At 44.8% G+C, this 16,934-nt stretch overlaps 1 protein-coding gene across 1 annotated transcript in view; it reads left to right on the top strand.

Moving 5' to 3' along the window:
- Entpd7 (ectonucleoside triphosphate diphosphohydrolase 7) overlaps window positions 1-16,934 on the top strand; it is a 44,255-nt gene that overhangs the window by 16,832 nt on the left and 10,489 nt on the right. Inside the window, exons 6-9 of the mRNA XM_006992015.4 lie at window positions 5,904-6,007; window positions 9,400-9,456; window positions 10,100-10,233; window positions 15,847-16,013. Coding sequence (XP_006992077.1) covers window positions 5,904-6,007; window positions 9,400-9,456; window positions 10,100-10,233; window positions 15,847-16,013 — 462 coding nt within the window. The remainder of the gene's footprint in view (window positions 1-5,903; window positions 6,008-9,399; window positions 9,457-10,099; window positions 10,234-15,846; window positions 16,014-16,934) is intronic.

Here is a 16,934-nt window from a genome sequence, read left to right on the forward strand (position 1 = left end):
TCAGGGTTGGCGGCAAGCGCCCTTCCCTGCAGAGGCATCCCACCGCCCTCCCTACGCACTTTCTCAACCAGCTGGATGTTGTTTTCCATAGCCGCTCTACCGACTGCTGTCCCCCTGTCAAGGGTTCTTGTATTCCACATCCCTGCAAATACTTGTCTTTTATTTTTCTGGTAATAGGCACCCCAGCAGGTGTGAAGTAGTCTTTGCCTGCAATGTTGATTTGCGTTTCCCTCTTGCAGACCTTAGGAAATTTTCATAGATCGGTTGGCCATTTGTCTGTAGAGGAATATCTGATCAAGTCCATAGTCCCATTTTAAAATCAGGTTGTAGGTTTCTTTCTATTAAGCTGTAGAAGTTTCTCCTGTTTTGTTTAGTTTTGAGGACTAGCCCCTCATCAGATGTGCGGGTTGTGAATATGTCATTACGAAGCTTGCCTTTTCCTTTGCTTGCTTGTTCCAGAGGCTTCTCGCTCGGTTTGGTGTGCTCCCACTTGCTGACTTTGCTTTTTGTTGCCTGTGCCTTTGGTGCCATATTAATGAGCTCAGTGCCAACGTCGACGTTGGAACTGAGCCTCCAGGAGTGAGCATAAGTCTCATAAGCATTGGGCATCCTTATTAATGGAAATATTTTCCCTTAATAAATAGCAGTTTTCTTTTCCACACGTTTAAATTTTCTCACTGGGTGTTTCCTAAAACGGCAATAATAAAAACCCTAGCTGTTGATGTAGAGCTTTGATCTGGGTGTGCCGAGCAGGGTAATAACGCGCCGCCTGCCCCCCCCCCCCCCAGCCCCCAGTGCTGTGCTCAGCGGACTTCTTGCCTCTCTGTAGACTCCTTGAGTCATTTGGCTGCTGGCTCTCTGGTGAGAGGCAGATCATTTATGTTGTCATGAGAGGCCTTCTAGTTCTCTGTTGACAAAATTTCATTTCAGTTTTACCAGCCACACTTTAAATGTTAAAGCTATAACCTTACATCATTACAGGAAGTCCTAAAAGTACATGCACCATGCCAAACAAAACTGTTCATTCTGCCTCCCAGCCTTTTCATTTTGTGTTGGTGCCTTTTCTTTGTGTATTTGTATGTAATTTCTATGAAGTTATAATCATCCTATAATTTATGTTATTTATTTATTTTAGACAGTATCTCACTGTATAGCCTCAAATTTAGAGAGATCCACTTGCCTCTGCCGCCCAAGTGCTGAGATTAAAGGCATGAACTACTGTGTAGCTGAGGATGACCTTGAATTGGAGATCTTTCTGCCTCTACCTCCAAGCGCTGAGATTAGTGGTACGCATGCTCCATCATGCCTGGTTGTTTTTTTTTAGTGTGTTCCTAGGGCTGAACCTAGGGCTTTGTTCATGCGAGGCAAGCACTCTACTAATAAAGCTACATCCTCCACTCTGAGAATTTTCTTTTAGATTTATTTTCTTATTTTATTTGTACGAATGTTTTGGCTACATGTATGTACATGCACCACATGTGTGCCTGGTGTCCACGGAGTTCAGAAGAGGGCTTCAGATCCTGTGGGACTGGAGTTACAGCTGGTTGTGAGCCTCCACGGGGACACTGGGAATGGCACCCAGATCCTCTGTAAAAGCAACAAGTGCTCTTAATCGCGGAGCCAAATTCCCAACTCCAGAGTGTTTGTTTTTTGAAGTAAGTAATAATATGCTTTGTTTGTGACCTTCTGAAATCCTGGGAAGAGAACAGATGGCAGAAGGTGAGGGTGCCAGGTCACTCAGCCTGCAGCTTGCCCGAGGTCCCACCACCCAGGCAGGGGAGGAAACCCAGAACAAAGATCACAGAGCCTCCCAGCAGGGCTGAGCCCAGGGACCTGGCTAGGGGTTATCCACCATTTGTGTGTCTGGAGCAAAGAAGACACCAGGTTCACCTCCTGGCATTGCCTCTGTCTCAGAAGTTTCCATGGAGACAAAGCTCACTGTGTAGGTCCACCTGTGAGTCTGGAAGCTCTGAATGTCTGTCTTTACTATGTTGAGCCTTTCCCAAGCGTTGTACCTTCTCTTGGACTTCTTTTCTGATCGACTTCAGCAGTGCATGTGTCCGTTCTGGGCTTAATGAAATCATGGCTGCCTCTAAGGCAAGTCAGTTACTGATATACATCTGCCTCTTACTGTAAGAACCTGCCTTGTATGATTAATACCTTGCTGTTTTATTAGTATTTGCCGGTAGTGCTCGTGAGTCATCTGGACTGTATTTGAATATATCTAGGTTTTATTTCTTTGCCAACAATCAAGCAGATATTTTTTTCTGCTTCCTTTTTATTTTATAATAGAAATACCCTTTAAAATTACATAAAGGTATTCACAGGGTCTTATTTAACTTTTAAAGATATTTTTGAGATTATAATACAATTACAGCATTTCTTCCCTTTCCTCCCTGCAAACCCTCCCGTATGTCCCTTCTTCCTCTTCTTCAAATCCACGTCCTCTTCTCTCGTTGTTCTTACATGCATATATCTGTACACATGTGTGTTCCTGAAAATAACCTGCTCAGTGTGGGTCTCGGTACTTGTACGTGTGTTTTCAGGGCTGACCATTTGGCACTGGACAGCCCATTGGTGTTCTCTTCCCTGGAGAAGACCACCTCTCCGGCCGCCAGTTTTCCGCGGGTGCTTGTGGTTCTCGTTTAGGGTTGAGGACTCGTGGGCGGTCCCTGTTCGCTGTGGCCCGTCCACTGGTGCGGTCATTGTTGAGTTCCTGTTTGGGAAGTCACGTTGGCGAGTGTTTGTTTTTTTTAACGGTAGGAAATTTCAACTGTGGAAGTGTTTGTGGAAGGAGAGAGGGCAGTGCAGCGGTCTTCTCTAACCTGGGGCTCTGTGGAGTAGCTCGCAAGGTTGTGTCACTAAGTTTAAAGTAAAGAAATGGTGTTGAAAAGAAAAGTTTCATTCTGGTGCAGTATATGAGGAGGTTTTGTTTTTTTTTTTTTTTCATTTTATTTCTTTTGAAAAAATTTTAAGATTTTATTTATCTTCAATTACATGTGTCTGTGTGGGTATGTATGTGCACATGAGTGCAAGAACCTGAGAGACCAGAAGAAGCTGGAGTCGCAGGTGGTTGTGACACTTGATGATGGTGCTGGGACCTGGACTCAGGTCCTCTGCCAGAGCGACAAGCACTCCTAAATTCCGAGCCACTTCCAACCTCTGCCTCTGTTTTTGTTTTTTAAACAAACTCAAACAAGTATATTGAAAATCTTTGCATGTTATCATATAAAAATATAAATTGACCTCATTCCTTGTAACATCAATATGATATTAACTTCATTATATAGATGCCCCATAAATGACCTAATTCCCTTCTGTCACCTTATTTCCCCAGATTACTGTAGTAAGTATTGTTATGGTTGTCGTTATTACTTGGATTTTATTTTTAAAGCATAGTGGCTCTGGTTGGAGAGACAGCTAGACAGTCAAGAGCACTTGTTCTCTCAGAGGACCCAGGTCCAGTTCCCAGCACCGCCATGATAGTCACAGCCACCCATAACTCCAGTTCCAGGGGATGTGATGTCCTCTTCTGACCTCTGTGGGCACCAGGAACACACATGGTTCACAGACATATATGCAGGCAAACACTTATATACATGGAATGGAACCAAATCTAAAACAAAAATTTGCTAAAATATCCCGGCTGAACGAAAGGGTAGCCACAAATGAACTTCAGCAAGGTAGTTTACTTCGCAAGGTAGTTTACATCGCACGCAACCAGCAATGAAGGGTGGTGCCCATGCCTCCCTGTCATCACCAGATCCAGCAGGCCCTCTCTTGTGGGTCACTCAGAAGCATATCCAATCTGGAGAGGTGGATAGCCCCTCGTTACCCCTGTAAACTCTCTGCAAAACTTTATTATGTGTAACAGTTAACAATTTAAAACAAATGGACAGTTGGTGGCGCACTTGGGAGGCAGAGGCAGGCGGATCTCTGTGAGTTCAAGACCAGCCTGGGCAACAGAGTGAGTTTCCCCTAAAAGCATAAACCTATACAGAGAAACCCTGTCTTGAAAAACCAAAACAAACAAACAAACAAAAAACCACAAACAAATAAACAAAAAATTTAAAACAGTGTACATGAGATTGTATTGAAAAATTGGTTCTTCAAGTATAATTCTGCACTTTTAATAGCAGCAATATTTTTCACTGAGTCATGGTGACAGTTATCTAACCCAGTAGAATATTCCTGTGATAAATAACTTTAAAAATCCAAGATGGGTGGAGAGAGGGCTCAGTTGAGAAAGTACTTGCTTCTGATGTCCTCTTCTGACCTCCACGGGCATCAAACATGCATGTGGTACACACACATACATGTAGGCCAAACACACATAAAATAAAAGGAATAAATCTAATTTTTTAAAAAAAGGTAGAGCCTACTTGAGGAAGACACCCAATGCCAACTTCTGGCCTCCCCATATGTACACACACACACACACACACACACACACACACACACACACACACATACACACATACACACACACAGATGCACGCACCCACCCACCCATGCACTCACAGGCACAGTGCAAATCTAAGATGATTACTGATCTCATTTTAACTAACATTTTCCTTGGATTCATTTTATTATCCTTTTATTTGTTCATTTTTACTTTGTCTAATAATCCCAGGGAAACACTTAAAACCTCAGAAGAGAAATACCCACATAGATACTAAGTTTCAAATGTTACCCTTGAAGTGGAAATTCTTATGAACATTGGGTTCTGAACCTGATCTGGGTTTTTTCAAATGATAAGATTTTTATAAAGAAAAAAAAAAAGCCAACCCTTGAAACATGGAAAAGTTAATTGTTAGCTCATATAAAAGATTATATAAAAGCGTGAGGCACTCAGGGCAGAGTTTGTGTGGTCACGTGAGGCATTGTCTGTATTGTGTAAGATCTGAGGGTGAATTTATGCTCTGTAACTGACATCTCCCCTCGGTAGTTGGGAATGATGTAGTTAGGATTGTTTCACAGCCTGTGACTCTGCCGTAATTTCCTATGACTTAACTCCTACCCTCCCAGAGATAGAAAGCCATGTGCTCCTCACTTAACATTGTTTGAGTCACAGCATTATTTAAGGTGAAGGACTCTAGCCAGCCCAAGCATGGCGAATATGGCTCTCGCCATATTCCTTCAACCCTGTTAAAAACCGTCAGATCACATTCCTGAAGCTGGCCCCCACAGTCTGTTCCCTTATTTGGCCACTTCCTCCTCCTGAGGCTGACTACCAAGGTCCAGTTATCAAAGTATTGAAGTCCAGCAGTGAAAGACCCCTGTAGCTCACCCAGTAAACATACCGTATTAAAACTAAACACCCCATCCTGACACAGTTTCCCCTTTACCTTTGCAAACCGCCGTTTCCCTGTGGGCCGTGTCTGTCTCCTCTCTATCCCCAGGCAGTCCTTTGTCCCTGTAGGGCACCTATCTCTGCCCCTCCCCCTTGTTCTGGTCCCTTTCTCCCTTGGCCTCTGTCTCCCATCCTTGTCTCTGCCCTCTGTCCTTCTGGGGCAAATAAATCTCCTCTGTGCTGAGAACTTGGTCTTGGGGGTCCCGAGCTGATACTGGTCCCTAAATAAGGGATATCGCCTTTGTGTAGGAGGCTGTTCTTCAGATGTGGTCTGACCCTCTGAAGTCAAAATTGGAACCAAAGTAGGAAAGAGCTAGACAAGTGGATGGGGTAGGTGGGAGGCGTCATCACAGGACTCAATGGAAGGGCAGTTTGTGATAAGAGGTTTTTGTTTGTTTTCTTTAAGAGATGGGGACTCACCATGTTTCCCAGGCTAGCCCCTGGCCCCTGGGAAAGCACTTCTTCTGCCACAGCCCCCTGGGCCACTTTGGTGCCAGGTGAAAAGATGGTTAATAATTAACTTTGGGATTTTTGTGTTCTTTTCCCACAGGCAGCAGTTGGCTATCTTGGCTGATTTAGTGAAAGATTTGCCGCTGGAGTTTGACTTCCTCTTTTCACAGTCACAGGCCGAAGTGATCTCTGGGAAGCAGGAAGGTACTGGGGCTGGTGGGGTGGAGCTGGGTCGCCTCTGAGGCACTGAGGGTTCAGCTTCCTTAGCAGGGGCGTGGGATCACCGCGTGCGCCCACTTTCCATTTTCCTGTCCAGAGCTGTCTTGAGTAGGTGTGCAGTCCGTTTATAGATTCTGCACTAGTAATGTTTCAGATGGCTGTTTCTAGAAGTCTCACATTTATTTCTGGTTTTCACTTAGCACAAAGCACCATACTTAGTATTTAATGATTCCAAATGAAATCATCCAATGTCATGTCTGGTCTCCATGTACACTTAACATGCACACAGGCACACACACGCACAATTAAAGAAAATCATTTCCAAAGGAGGGTTTTTTGTATGTCTTACAGTTGCAGTCCACCAAAGGGAAGAGATTTATTTTTAAAAATTTAATCCTAAAGTTTCCATCTCCTTCTTAATGTTCTATTTCTCTGTCTGTCTGTCTCTCTCTCTCTCTCTCTCACACAGCCACTTTTCCATCTTTTTCATCCCAAGTGGTGTCTTTATCATCTCAAAGTTGACATCTTTTTACTCCCTTTTCCTTATGAGGTGACATTTTCTTGCCCTTTGTGTGCCCAATAACTTTATTCTATCCATGAATATCGTGAGATTCTGGGTCTTGTTCATGTCAGAAAGAGAATATTCATTTTTTAAGTAGGCAGTTCCTGCCATCAGGTTTGCATTCAGCTTCGCACCTTCTTTATGTGGATTGATTCTATTGTTTTATTTTATTCTTATTTATTGTGCATGCGTATCATGGCTTGTGTGTGAAGGTCAGCCTTAGGAAGTCATTTTTCTCCTTTCAAAACATGGGCCCCAGGAAACTGAGGTCATCAGAACTGGCTGCATGTGTCTTTACCTACTGAGTCATTTCCCTGGTCCTGTACCAGTGGTTTATTCTGCTCTCTACCACAGTATGTGTGTAGTGTGCTCATCGTAAACACCTTTGTCTGATGAGCTGTTCGTTGGCTCGCAATGATTAGTTTCTTAATCAAAGCTTTGACATTACTGTTTGCACTTGTCCCATGTATATCAGCCGGTGACCAGTCTGGGACTGGGTGATGAACTGTCCCACAATTCAGTTCCGAAAGCTGTGAGTATAGTTTAGGATCAGATCCATGCGTGCAAACCTTGGAGGTGAGCCGAGAAGTTTATCACAGCTGTGCTCTGTGTCCTCCTGACTTTCCAACACTTTCTGGTTCCTGGGAGCTTATGTTCATGGTCCTGTGGTCAGAAAAGAGGCTTTTGGTTTGACCACACTGCCAAGCCAGCACTGCATCCACTGCATCCGCATCCAGTGCTCTGGACTGCATCTGCATCCTATGCTCTGGACTGCATCTGCATCCACATCCAGTGCTCTGGACTGCACCTGCGTCCAGAGCCAAGAGGCTGGAGAATAAGGGGAGAAAAATAAATGTATTTTCCCAATGTGCTTGAGGCTATAGCTCCTCTGACCAAAGAGAATTCACTTCTTTAGCATTTTAGGTGTCTAGCCATCTGTACCTTGTCTGTGACAGGAATGCCCAGGCAGGGAGGAACAGAATGAAACAGAGGCAAGCCAGGCCCGGTGTGGTGGCACATGCCTGTAATGCTAGCCCTTGGACTGAGACAGGAGGATTACCCCAAGTCCGAAGGTGCATAGTGAGGTGAATGGCCGGCCAGCCTGGGCTGCAGAGCGAGATTGTCAACAACAAAATGAAATGGGCGAGGAAGACGGTGCGGTGAAGCTTGGTGGTGTCAGCACCAGGGGCTGAGTGTGGATCCCCAGCACGCACACAGAAGGCTAGGCATGACAGCATGTGCCTGGAAAACCATCACTGGGGAGGCGAAATCCTGGGGCTGGTGGCCAGTCAGCCTTGCTGAGGTAGTGAGCTTGGTTCAGGGAGTGATCGTGTCTCAGAAAAATAAGCTATAGAGCAGTAGAGGAAGATCTCACACACACACAGACACAGACACACAGAGAGAGACATGCAGACACACACCACCAACAACAACAACAACCGGACAAACAAGCAACAACAAATGCCCCTGGAGATCCCCCTGCTGCCTCTGAACCTCTGGGGTCTGTTTTCCTACTTCTTGAGCTAGAGAACAGCCTGGGAGTTCTTTCTATCCACACCTGGTTCATACTTCATCTCAAACTGCGTTTGAGGTGAAGCCGAGAAATACCTAAGGGGGTGGGGGTGGGGATGAGAGACTCAGTCTAGTTTGGGAACACTTTCAATTCTCGTCTCTCCGCGTCCACTATTTGTCTCACTTTCAGAGTTCTTACACACTGCTGTGGGCATCCCACCCACCCACAGGTTATATTTGCATCTTGTATGTTGTGGGGACACTGGGTTGGTGCAGTCCCCCACTTTTCTCAGGAGCCACGCTACAAGACTCACTCTTCTCCCCCAGTGCCTTGTCCATGCTGAGCAGGTGCCCCCCACCAAGCTGCACCCCAGGCCCCTCCCATCTCTCTCCCAGCAGGGTCTCACTATATAGCCCTGGTTGGCCTGAGACGAGCTGTTTAGACCAGGCTGGCCTCAAATTCATAGACATCCACCTGCCTCTGCCTCCTGAGTGCTGTGGTTAGAGACGTGTGCCACCATGCCTGGCCCTTGATGCAGTTTTAAACATTCTTTTTGGAAGAGTTGTTTTTTTAATAATTAGTTCGTAGTCTTTGTAGAATGATTAGAAGTTATGAATGATTGTAGAAAGGAAGAAAAGATGTAGGTGATTGGGGATGTAGGTAACTAGGGTGCATGAGCCCCAGCATGGGATGAGCCCCAGTAGGGATGGGGGTGGGGAGCAGTATGCTAGGTGGAGAAAGGAGGAGGGAAGAGAGAGAGGAGCAGTAGCTAGAGAGATGGCTCAGAGGTTAAGAGCACTGCCTGCTCTTCCAGAGGTCCTGAGTTCAATTCCCAGCAACCACATGGTGACTCACAACCATCTGTAATGAGATCTGGTGCCCTCTTCTGGCAGGCAGGCATACATGCAGGCAGTACATTGTATACATAATAAATTAATAAATAAATAAATCTTTAAAAAAAAAAAGTATGGAGTAGATGGGAACTGGAGAGATTGCTCAGTGGTTATGCACTGGCTACTCTTCCAGAGGACCCAGGTTCAATTCCCAGGACCCACATGGTCCCTCATAATTGTCCGTAACTCCAGTTCCTGGGAATCTGGCATCCTAACACATGCATGCAGGCAAAACACCAATGCACATAAAATGAAAATAAATAAATATTTAAAAAAAGGAGTATGGAGTAGAATATTATGGTTCTTTTTATTTTTATTTTCCCAAGAAAAGGAGAAAAAGGGCACCCTTGGGAAGGGTGTGGTCCAGCAGTAGAGAATTACAGAGAGGCCTTGTCCATCTCTTCCTTAGGAGTCTATGCGTGGATTGGAATCAACTTTGTTCTGGGACGATTTGACCATGAAGATGGTAAGTCGGTTCTGCCGTGTGATATTCTTCAAGGGCGGCAGCTTCTCTTCAAGTTCTCAGTAGTGTGTACAAGCTGGCTGTGAGTTTTTCTTTGTCCTTGTCATCTTTTTATGGAAAGCTTCAAATGTCTGTAAAAGTGGAAGTAACAAAATGAACGTGGATGAACCCATCACCCAGTCTCAACACTCAGAATATTTTGCTATTTTTTGTGTCTGCTCTCTTTCCACTGAACACATTTAAAAAAACAAAATCCTCCATGGTTGTTATTGTTTGAACAATACTTACTGTATGTTTATGAGGGTAGACATGCACGTGCCATGGGGCATTTGAGAAGACCATGTGCCAGAGGTGGTTCTCTCCTGGCCCTCTGGATACATAGTTGAAATATATTTAAGCCATTTGAAAGAATTATTCTCTATATAATATACATTCAGTAATTAGATTAATTTATTTTAGTTACTTTCAAGTTAAAAGCTGGAGCTTGTACCAACTAAGCCATCTTGCTGGCCTGGCATTTTTTTTTTTTTGAAGAGGGATGGGAGTCGGTGGGGGGAGGGGTGTGGGAGGGGTGGGAGTTGGGGGTGTCTTTCCCTTTGGACTTGGTTTCTGTTCTTAACTATTTGAATCCTGTCCTTGATTTCAGAGTCAGATGCTGACACTTCCCTGGATTCGGCAACGGGACGCCGGAGGACGGTGGGGATACTGGACATGGGAGGAGCTTCTCTCCAAATTGCCTATGAAGTCCCTACCTCAGCCTCTGTCCTTCCTCCCAAACAGGTATTTTGCCTTGTATGGAAGTTCAGTTAGAAGTACCAGTGCCAGTGAAGGAGGTCCCTGTTTGAAGCTGTACCGTCTGGGGCTGGAGTCCTGGGTCTGTTCAGATAGTTGGTAGCTTTGGTTCTCATCTTTTTTTTTTTTTTTTTTTTTTTTTTTCCCCCTCCTGGAGATGTGGGTCTCACTGTGTGGCACTGGCTGGCCTTGAACTCACAATCATCTGCCTGCCGTTGCCTCAGTAAAGGTCTGTGCCTGCCACCACCCTGGCACTAGCTTGCATTATCATGAGTAGTTACCTCCCTGAGCCTGAGTGTCCAAAAGGCAAAATAGTATCTATCTCATAAAGTTGTGAGGAGATCAGAGTGTTACATAAGTGCTTGATACATTTTAGCAATTATAATTAACACTGTGTGTCTTTGGGGGTTGCCTGAAGAGTTAATATACAGGTCAGTCCTGGAGACCATTCATACATACCCTTCCCCTACTGTTCCTTCCCTTCAGCTCTAATACTGTTTACCTGTGCGTTCATGTGTGTGGGTGTACACACATTTGTGTGCATATGTATGTGAAGGTCGGTGTCTTCCTCCATCTTGCGTCTCCTTCCTCTTTGAGACAGGGTCTCTCCCTGAACTTGGAACTTGCCTGTTAGACCGGCTAGTCACCAAGTCCCAGGTGCCCTTCTGTCCTCTCTTCCCCAACACTGGGATTATAGGCGTGTACTGCCACTCGTGTGTGTGTGTGTGTGTGTGTGTGTGTGTGTGTGTGTGTGTGTGTGTGTGTGGTGGGTGCGTTTGTAGGTGAGAGTGAGTGTGGAGACCCGAGATTGACAACACACATCTGCTTTTTCGTGTGAGCAGTCGGGATCAAACTCCAGCCCTCATTCTGTTCGTGGCAAATACTTTACTGAGTTTCTGGCCCCTTAAGAATATATTTTGATGCTGACTTTGATTTTTTTTTTTTCTTTGTGGCACTGTGGGTTAATCCCAGGCTTCTGTATATGATAGACAAGTGCTGTACCAATGAGTTTCATCACCAGTCAAGAATATGTTTTTAGGGAGAAGATTCATTAAAGAGAGACAAAAAAGCATCCCTTTTTAAACATGTAGTATGCACAAGGAATAGGATGTGCTAGTTACATTGCCTCCAGAAGTCAGTGAGTCAGCCAGCATCAGGCAGACCACGGCAGTCCTGTAATTTGAGCTAAATAATTGGTTCTCAACCTGTGGGTTGTGACCCCCTTGGGGGGAGGGGGTTGAATAGCTCTTTCCTAGAGGTCGAATATCAAATATCCTGCATATCAGATATTTACATTACAATTCCTAACAGTAGCAAAATTACAGTTATGAAGTAGCAGTGAAACTAATTTTATGGTTAGGGGGTCACCACAACATGAGGAACTGTATTAAAGGGTCGCAGCATTAGGAAGGCTTCTCAGCCTTGGTGCTGTTGATATTTGGGGCTGAATAACTGTGTGTGGCTGGTTGTACGATGCTTAGCGTTGCCCGTAATTGAGACCCTCTTGTAATGCCAGCTATGAGGAGCTAGGGAGTGGCAGGCCGAGCCGCATCTGTGAAGGCTTGGGCAGGAACTATGCTGCTTCATGGAAGGGGCTATGTTTACCTGGGCATAGGATCAGAGTTCAAGCTGAGCAGAGACCGTCTCCCATTGTCCCAGTGTGTACAGAGGCACAGAACAGGCAGCAGAATCTGGACTGTCCAAGGAGTGGTCAGTGGCCCGATCCAATGCTGGAGTTTCAGGGACAGGTTCTGAGGGCAGGATGGAATTGGATCATGAGGAGTCTTGAATGTTGTTGTAGGGGCTTGGTTTTCAGTTCTGTCGCTTGTAAGGACCCAGTGAAAGTTTCAAGCAAGGCAGGCATGTGAGCCTCAGTTCCATAGTTAGACAGACTAAGCCTATAGGCTGAAGATGATGCCCCAACACTGTGGAGAAACCTCAGGTGACTGCCCAGGCAGCTGGCTGTTTCTATCAACTCACAAATTTTTTGGAAGTTGCTTGCATGCACTTCCTGTTTTTTATTTTTGTTAGCTAATATCATTCCCTTCTTGGGTCTCTGAGGGAGTTGAAGATTAGTTAGTTATGGTTGAAGATTAGTTAGTTATAGTTGAAAATTAATTAGGATAGAAAGTGCATTAGATACATCTTGGATTTACCAAAATAGGATAGATAATGGAATTATTTTTCTGATTTGTCAAATACCTGCTTAGGTATTTATTACTTGTATATATTGTATATAGTTATTGTACTTTTGTATATAGTTTTTCTTTTGTTAGTTATAACCTTTTGCTTTTTTTCTTTTTATTAAAATAGAAAAGGGGAAATGTGGTGGTGTTCTAATTGTACTGAAATGTGATTTTGATTGTATGTTAATAAATAAAGTTGCCCGGGGATCAGAGCTATTAGAGCCATAGACAGAGTGTGGCGGTGGTGGCACACGCCTTTAATCCCATAGATCTCTATGTGTTCAGGGATACAGCCAGCATTGGAGACATATGCCTTTAAGACCTAGGGGGCTGTACATTCAGACAGTGACGAGGCAGTCACGTGTTTGGGTTTACAACCAATGAGAAGGCAGAATGACTGGAAAATGGATTTACAGACAGGAAGTAGCTCTCTTTCGGGAAGCTGGGACACCGCAGGTGGAAGGGTGAGATTTTAGCTCTGAGCTCTGACCTCTCGGCTTTCTCTTTTACATTGTTTCTGTGTTTCTTATTTAATAAGACGGTTGGTTACATCTATACCGAGACTCTCCCTATACCTGAAGTAACAAGGAAAGCGCCATCGAAGGTCTCCTGTGACCAGCCATAAAACAAAGGCTGCTCAAGTTTTCTGTTTTTGTGTTCTATTGTCCCAAGGAGCCCCAATGAGATTTTTTAGGTTTTTGTGTGTGACATCAGGTGTTTTCCTCAATCCCTCTCCACTTTAATTTTGAGACAGGGTCTCTCTCTAAACCTGAAGCACCAGGGGTGGCTGGCCATCGGGCTCCAGGGATAATCCCCCCACTCACCCACTGTCAAACTGACTTTTTACATGTATTCTGGGGGTCTAAACTTGGCCCCTATGCTGTCTGGCAAGCTCTTTAACCACTGAGCCATATTCCCAGCCAATTATTTTAGTGTCTCCCCGTGTAGTTCTGATTCCTAGCTGTTAAGTTTTGTGGCCACATTGGCTATGTCTCTCTCTCTCTCTCTCTCTCTCTCTCTCTCTCTCTCTCTCTGTCTCTCTCTCTCAGTAGAGTAATTTTGGTGTAGGTAGGAAAGAAAAATGTAGGCCAGCGAGCCTTCAGTGAGAAGTTGCAGGGTTGAAGTAGACAGTGGAAATGGAATTGGATGGAAGGGAACACATTTCAACAAATATTTGGAGCAAAAATCCAATATATATTTAGGTGAGTGGATGTGGTGTTGTAAGAAGGTCAGGGACAGCCGGGCGGTGGTGGCGCACGCCTTTAATCCCAGCACTTGGGAGGCAGAGGCAGGCGGATCTCTGTGAGTTCGAGGCCAGCCTGGACTACCAAGTGAGTTCCAGGAAAGGCGCAAAGCTACACAGAGAAACCCTATCTCGAAAAACCAAAAAAAAAAAAAAAAAAAAAAAAAAAAAGAAGGTCAGGGACGGATCAGCAGAAGTACTGATGGTCCAGGCTGGGGAACTAGGAGGGTGAAGAACCCAGCGAAGAATGGAGAAGGCTGAGGAAGGGCAGAGGCAACAGTGGAGTCCTGAGCTGGGGTCACAGTGAACAGTGGGGTCCTAAGCTGGGGTCACAGCGAACAGTGGGGTCCTGAGCCGGGGTCAGAGCATCTTTTTGGTTCTAGCTCTCAAGTCCTAAGACTTCATAAGTTAAAATGAATTCACATTTGTGGTCCTTGAGTGTTAGGCCGTAAGTGACTTGTGTGTACAGATTTAGAACGCAGCAGTGGAAGTACTTGCAGGCACCAACTTAGATGCAGACACAGCAGTCGTGACTCAAAGATGGATGTCAGTGTTTGGTTAAACAGACTGCGCAGCTGTCACTTTGAATTCATAACATTTCACCAGTGCCAAAAGGAAACTCCATATTCCTTAGCAGTTATCTCCCATTGTCCCAACTTCCCGTCGCTCTCTCCCCTCTAGGGATCTGCTTATTCTGGAATTTTCTTATAATGAAATCATGCAGAATGGCCCTTTATGTCTGATCCTTAGAAAACCGTCCACAAGGTAATGGCGTTGTCCGTAGCCATCATCACTGGTTTGGGGGCAGAATAACTGTCCATCGAATCACCGTTCCACATTTTGTTCATTCATTCATCACTGGATTCATAGTGGAGCTGCTTCCACACTTAGGCTGTTACGGATAGTGGTGCTGTGAATATTCATGAACACATGTTTGTGTAGACCTAAGTTTTTCAGTCTCTTGGGTATTAATCTGGGAGTAGAGTTGCTAGGTGCAGTAATATGTTCACAAATTAAAAACACAGAATCCAGATAGTTATTTCCATTTCGCAATAATACGCATTAAACAAAATTACACAAGAAGTACATTGGGATTGGGATGGTCCTTCATAGCAGGGGTAGGGATAAGACAGGGTATGAGGGTGAACGGGATTGATTAGACCAGAAGAGGGGCTTTGCTATGGCATTGAAATACCAGCTCAGGGACATAATTTAATCTCTACATTTAAAGTGGAAAACCCAAAGCAAGGCTGGGTGTTGGTGGCACACCCCTTTAATCCCAGCACTTGGGAGGCAGAGCCAAGTGAGTTTTTGAGTTTAAGGCTATCCTAGTCTACGTAGTGAGTATCAGGCCAGCCATGGCTACATAGTGAGACCCTGCTTGAAACAAATAAACAAAAAACACCCCCAAACAACAAAACAAAACAAAAAACACCCCCAAACCTCTTTTATTTTGAAGATAAAACTGAACTTTCCCAATGCCCAAGCCTGTCACAGGAAATAGTAAAGCTTTTTGAATAGTTCTAGACAAGGTCATAAAATAGATTCCACGATGATCTTTTCTTTGCTAAAGGATTTTTTCCTAATTATGAAAATAGTAGATTCCCATTGTGGAGAACTGGAAACTACAGAAGTCCATACCAGAAAATGGCATCCACCATATACGAACCCTCCTCCCTGTGCCAGCTGCCTTTCTTGTCGCTGTCACAGAGTGAATGTCCGAGGAAGGGTCACTTTGGCTTCCATCTTGAGGGACACAGTCCATCATGATGTGGAAGGCGTGGGAGGAGTGAGGCAGCTGGTCACGTGGCATCTGTAGTCAGGAAGCAGAGAGAGAAGAACGCCAGTGCTCAGCTGCCTCTCTCTCTCCGTTCGGTCAAGACCCCAACCTGTGGATTGTACTGCCCACATGCAGGGTGGGTCCTCTCTCTTCAGTTAACCCTCTCAGGAAATGACCTCCCAGACACACACACGGGACCCTGTCTTTGAATGTGTGATCCCCTTGCCTCAGCTGCATGGGTGCTGGGAATACAGGAGTGCATTACTGCGCCTGGCCATGAGATGAAAGGCCATTTTAAATAGTGGTCACAGAAGTGGAGCCACATGGCTTCACAGTGCCACCGCTCTCTGGAAAGGACTGGAACCCTCTTTTTTTCTCTTGATGTGTTACAGGAAGAAGCGGCCAAGATCCTGTTGGCCGAGTTCAACCTGGGCTGTGACGTGCAGCACACGGAGCATGTGTACAGGGTTTACGTCACCACCTTTCTGGGCTTTGGAGGCAACTTTGCCCGGCAGCGCTATGAAGAGCTTGTGCTGAATGAAACGCTCAACAGAAACAGGTACATTTGACACGGAATCCTCATTTCTGCCGGACGGCAGATGTTAGGGAAAAATGGTGACATCCAGCTACAATGGCTAAGTTTGCCTCCTCCTTTCCCGCCATATTTCTAGGGACCCATTTCAGCCCCTGCTTTGCCCTAAGGGTACATTCTGCCCTTTAGTAATACGGCTGGCAAAAATGTCCATCTTTTGTGTTATTTTGCTGTATCCACAACCACACCTGACATCATGAGATGTTTACGGCTAGGAAAAGTGGATTAGCTCCTCTCGTGTGAGAGTTAGATTTGCTTGTGTGCATTAAACTTAACAAGTGCATAAAGTTAAATTGCTTTTAAAATAGTGTCCAAGTCTTGAATAGTCAGTTTTTCATCCAGAACTGCAAAGATGACTGATTTCTTTAAAAAGGTTTGTTTTTATTTTTATTTATATGTACATGTATGTTTGAATGTATGTAGGTGTACCTGTAGACATGAGAAGAGGGCATTGGATCCCCAGGAGCTGGAGTTACGCTTGATTGTGAGCCGCCTCATGTGGGTGCCGGGAACTGGTCTTGGGTCCTCTTCAAAAGCAGGAAGTACTCTTAACAGCTGAGCCCCGAGATCACTGATTTTTCATTTCAATACCTTCAGGCCATAATGAATAACTATGAAGTAATTGTTCTTATTTGTTTGTTTTAAAGTTATTTATCATTGTATTATTGAAGGTACAATAAACAACGGTTCTTTTCTACCTAGAGAGGTACTGGTGTATCCCACTTGTAATAATTTCTCCATAGTAGTTGTCTTAGATTTAGAGAATGTTGAATACTGTCTCATCCATCTTTTTAGCTGTTTAAGCCCCCGTCACTGGGAGTTCACGGAGCTTTGGGGGATCCCGGCATTCTGGGTGATTGCATGAACAGCCCTCAGAGTGTTTCTGTT

The sequence above is a fragment of the Peromyscus maniculatus genome, chromosome 1 (assembly GCF_049852395.1).
Source record: "Peromyscus maniculatus bairdii isolate BWxNUB_F1_BW_parent chromosome 1, HU_Pman_BW_mat_3.1, whole genome shotgun sequence".
NCBI classification, from domain to species: domain Eukaryota; kingdom Metazoa; phylum Chordata; class Mammalia; order Rodentia; family Cricetidae; genus Peromyscus; species Peromyscus maniculatus.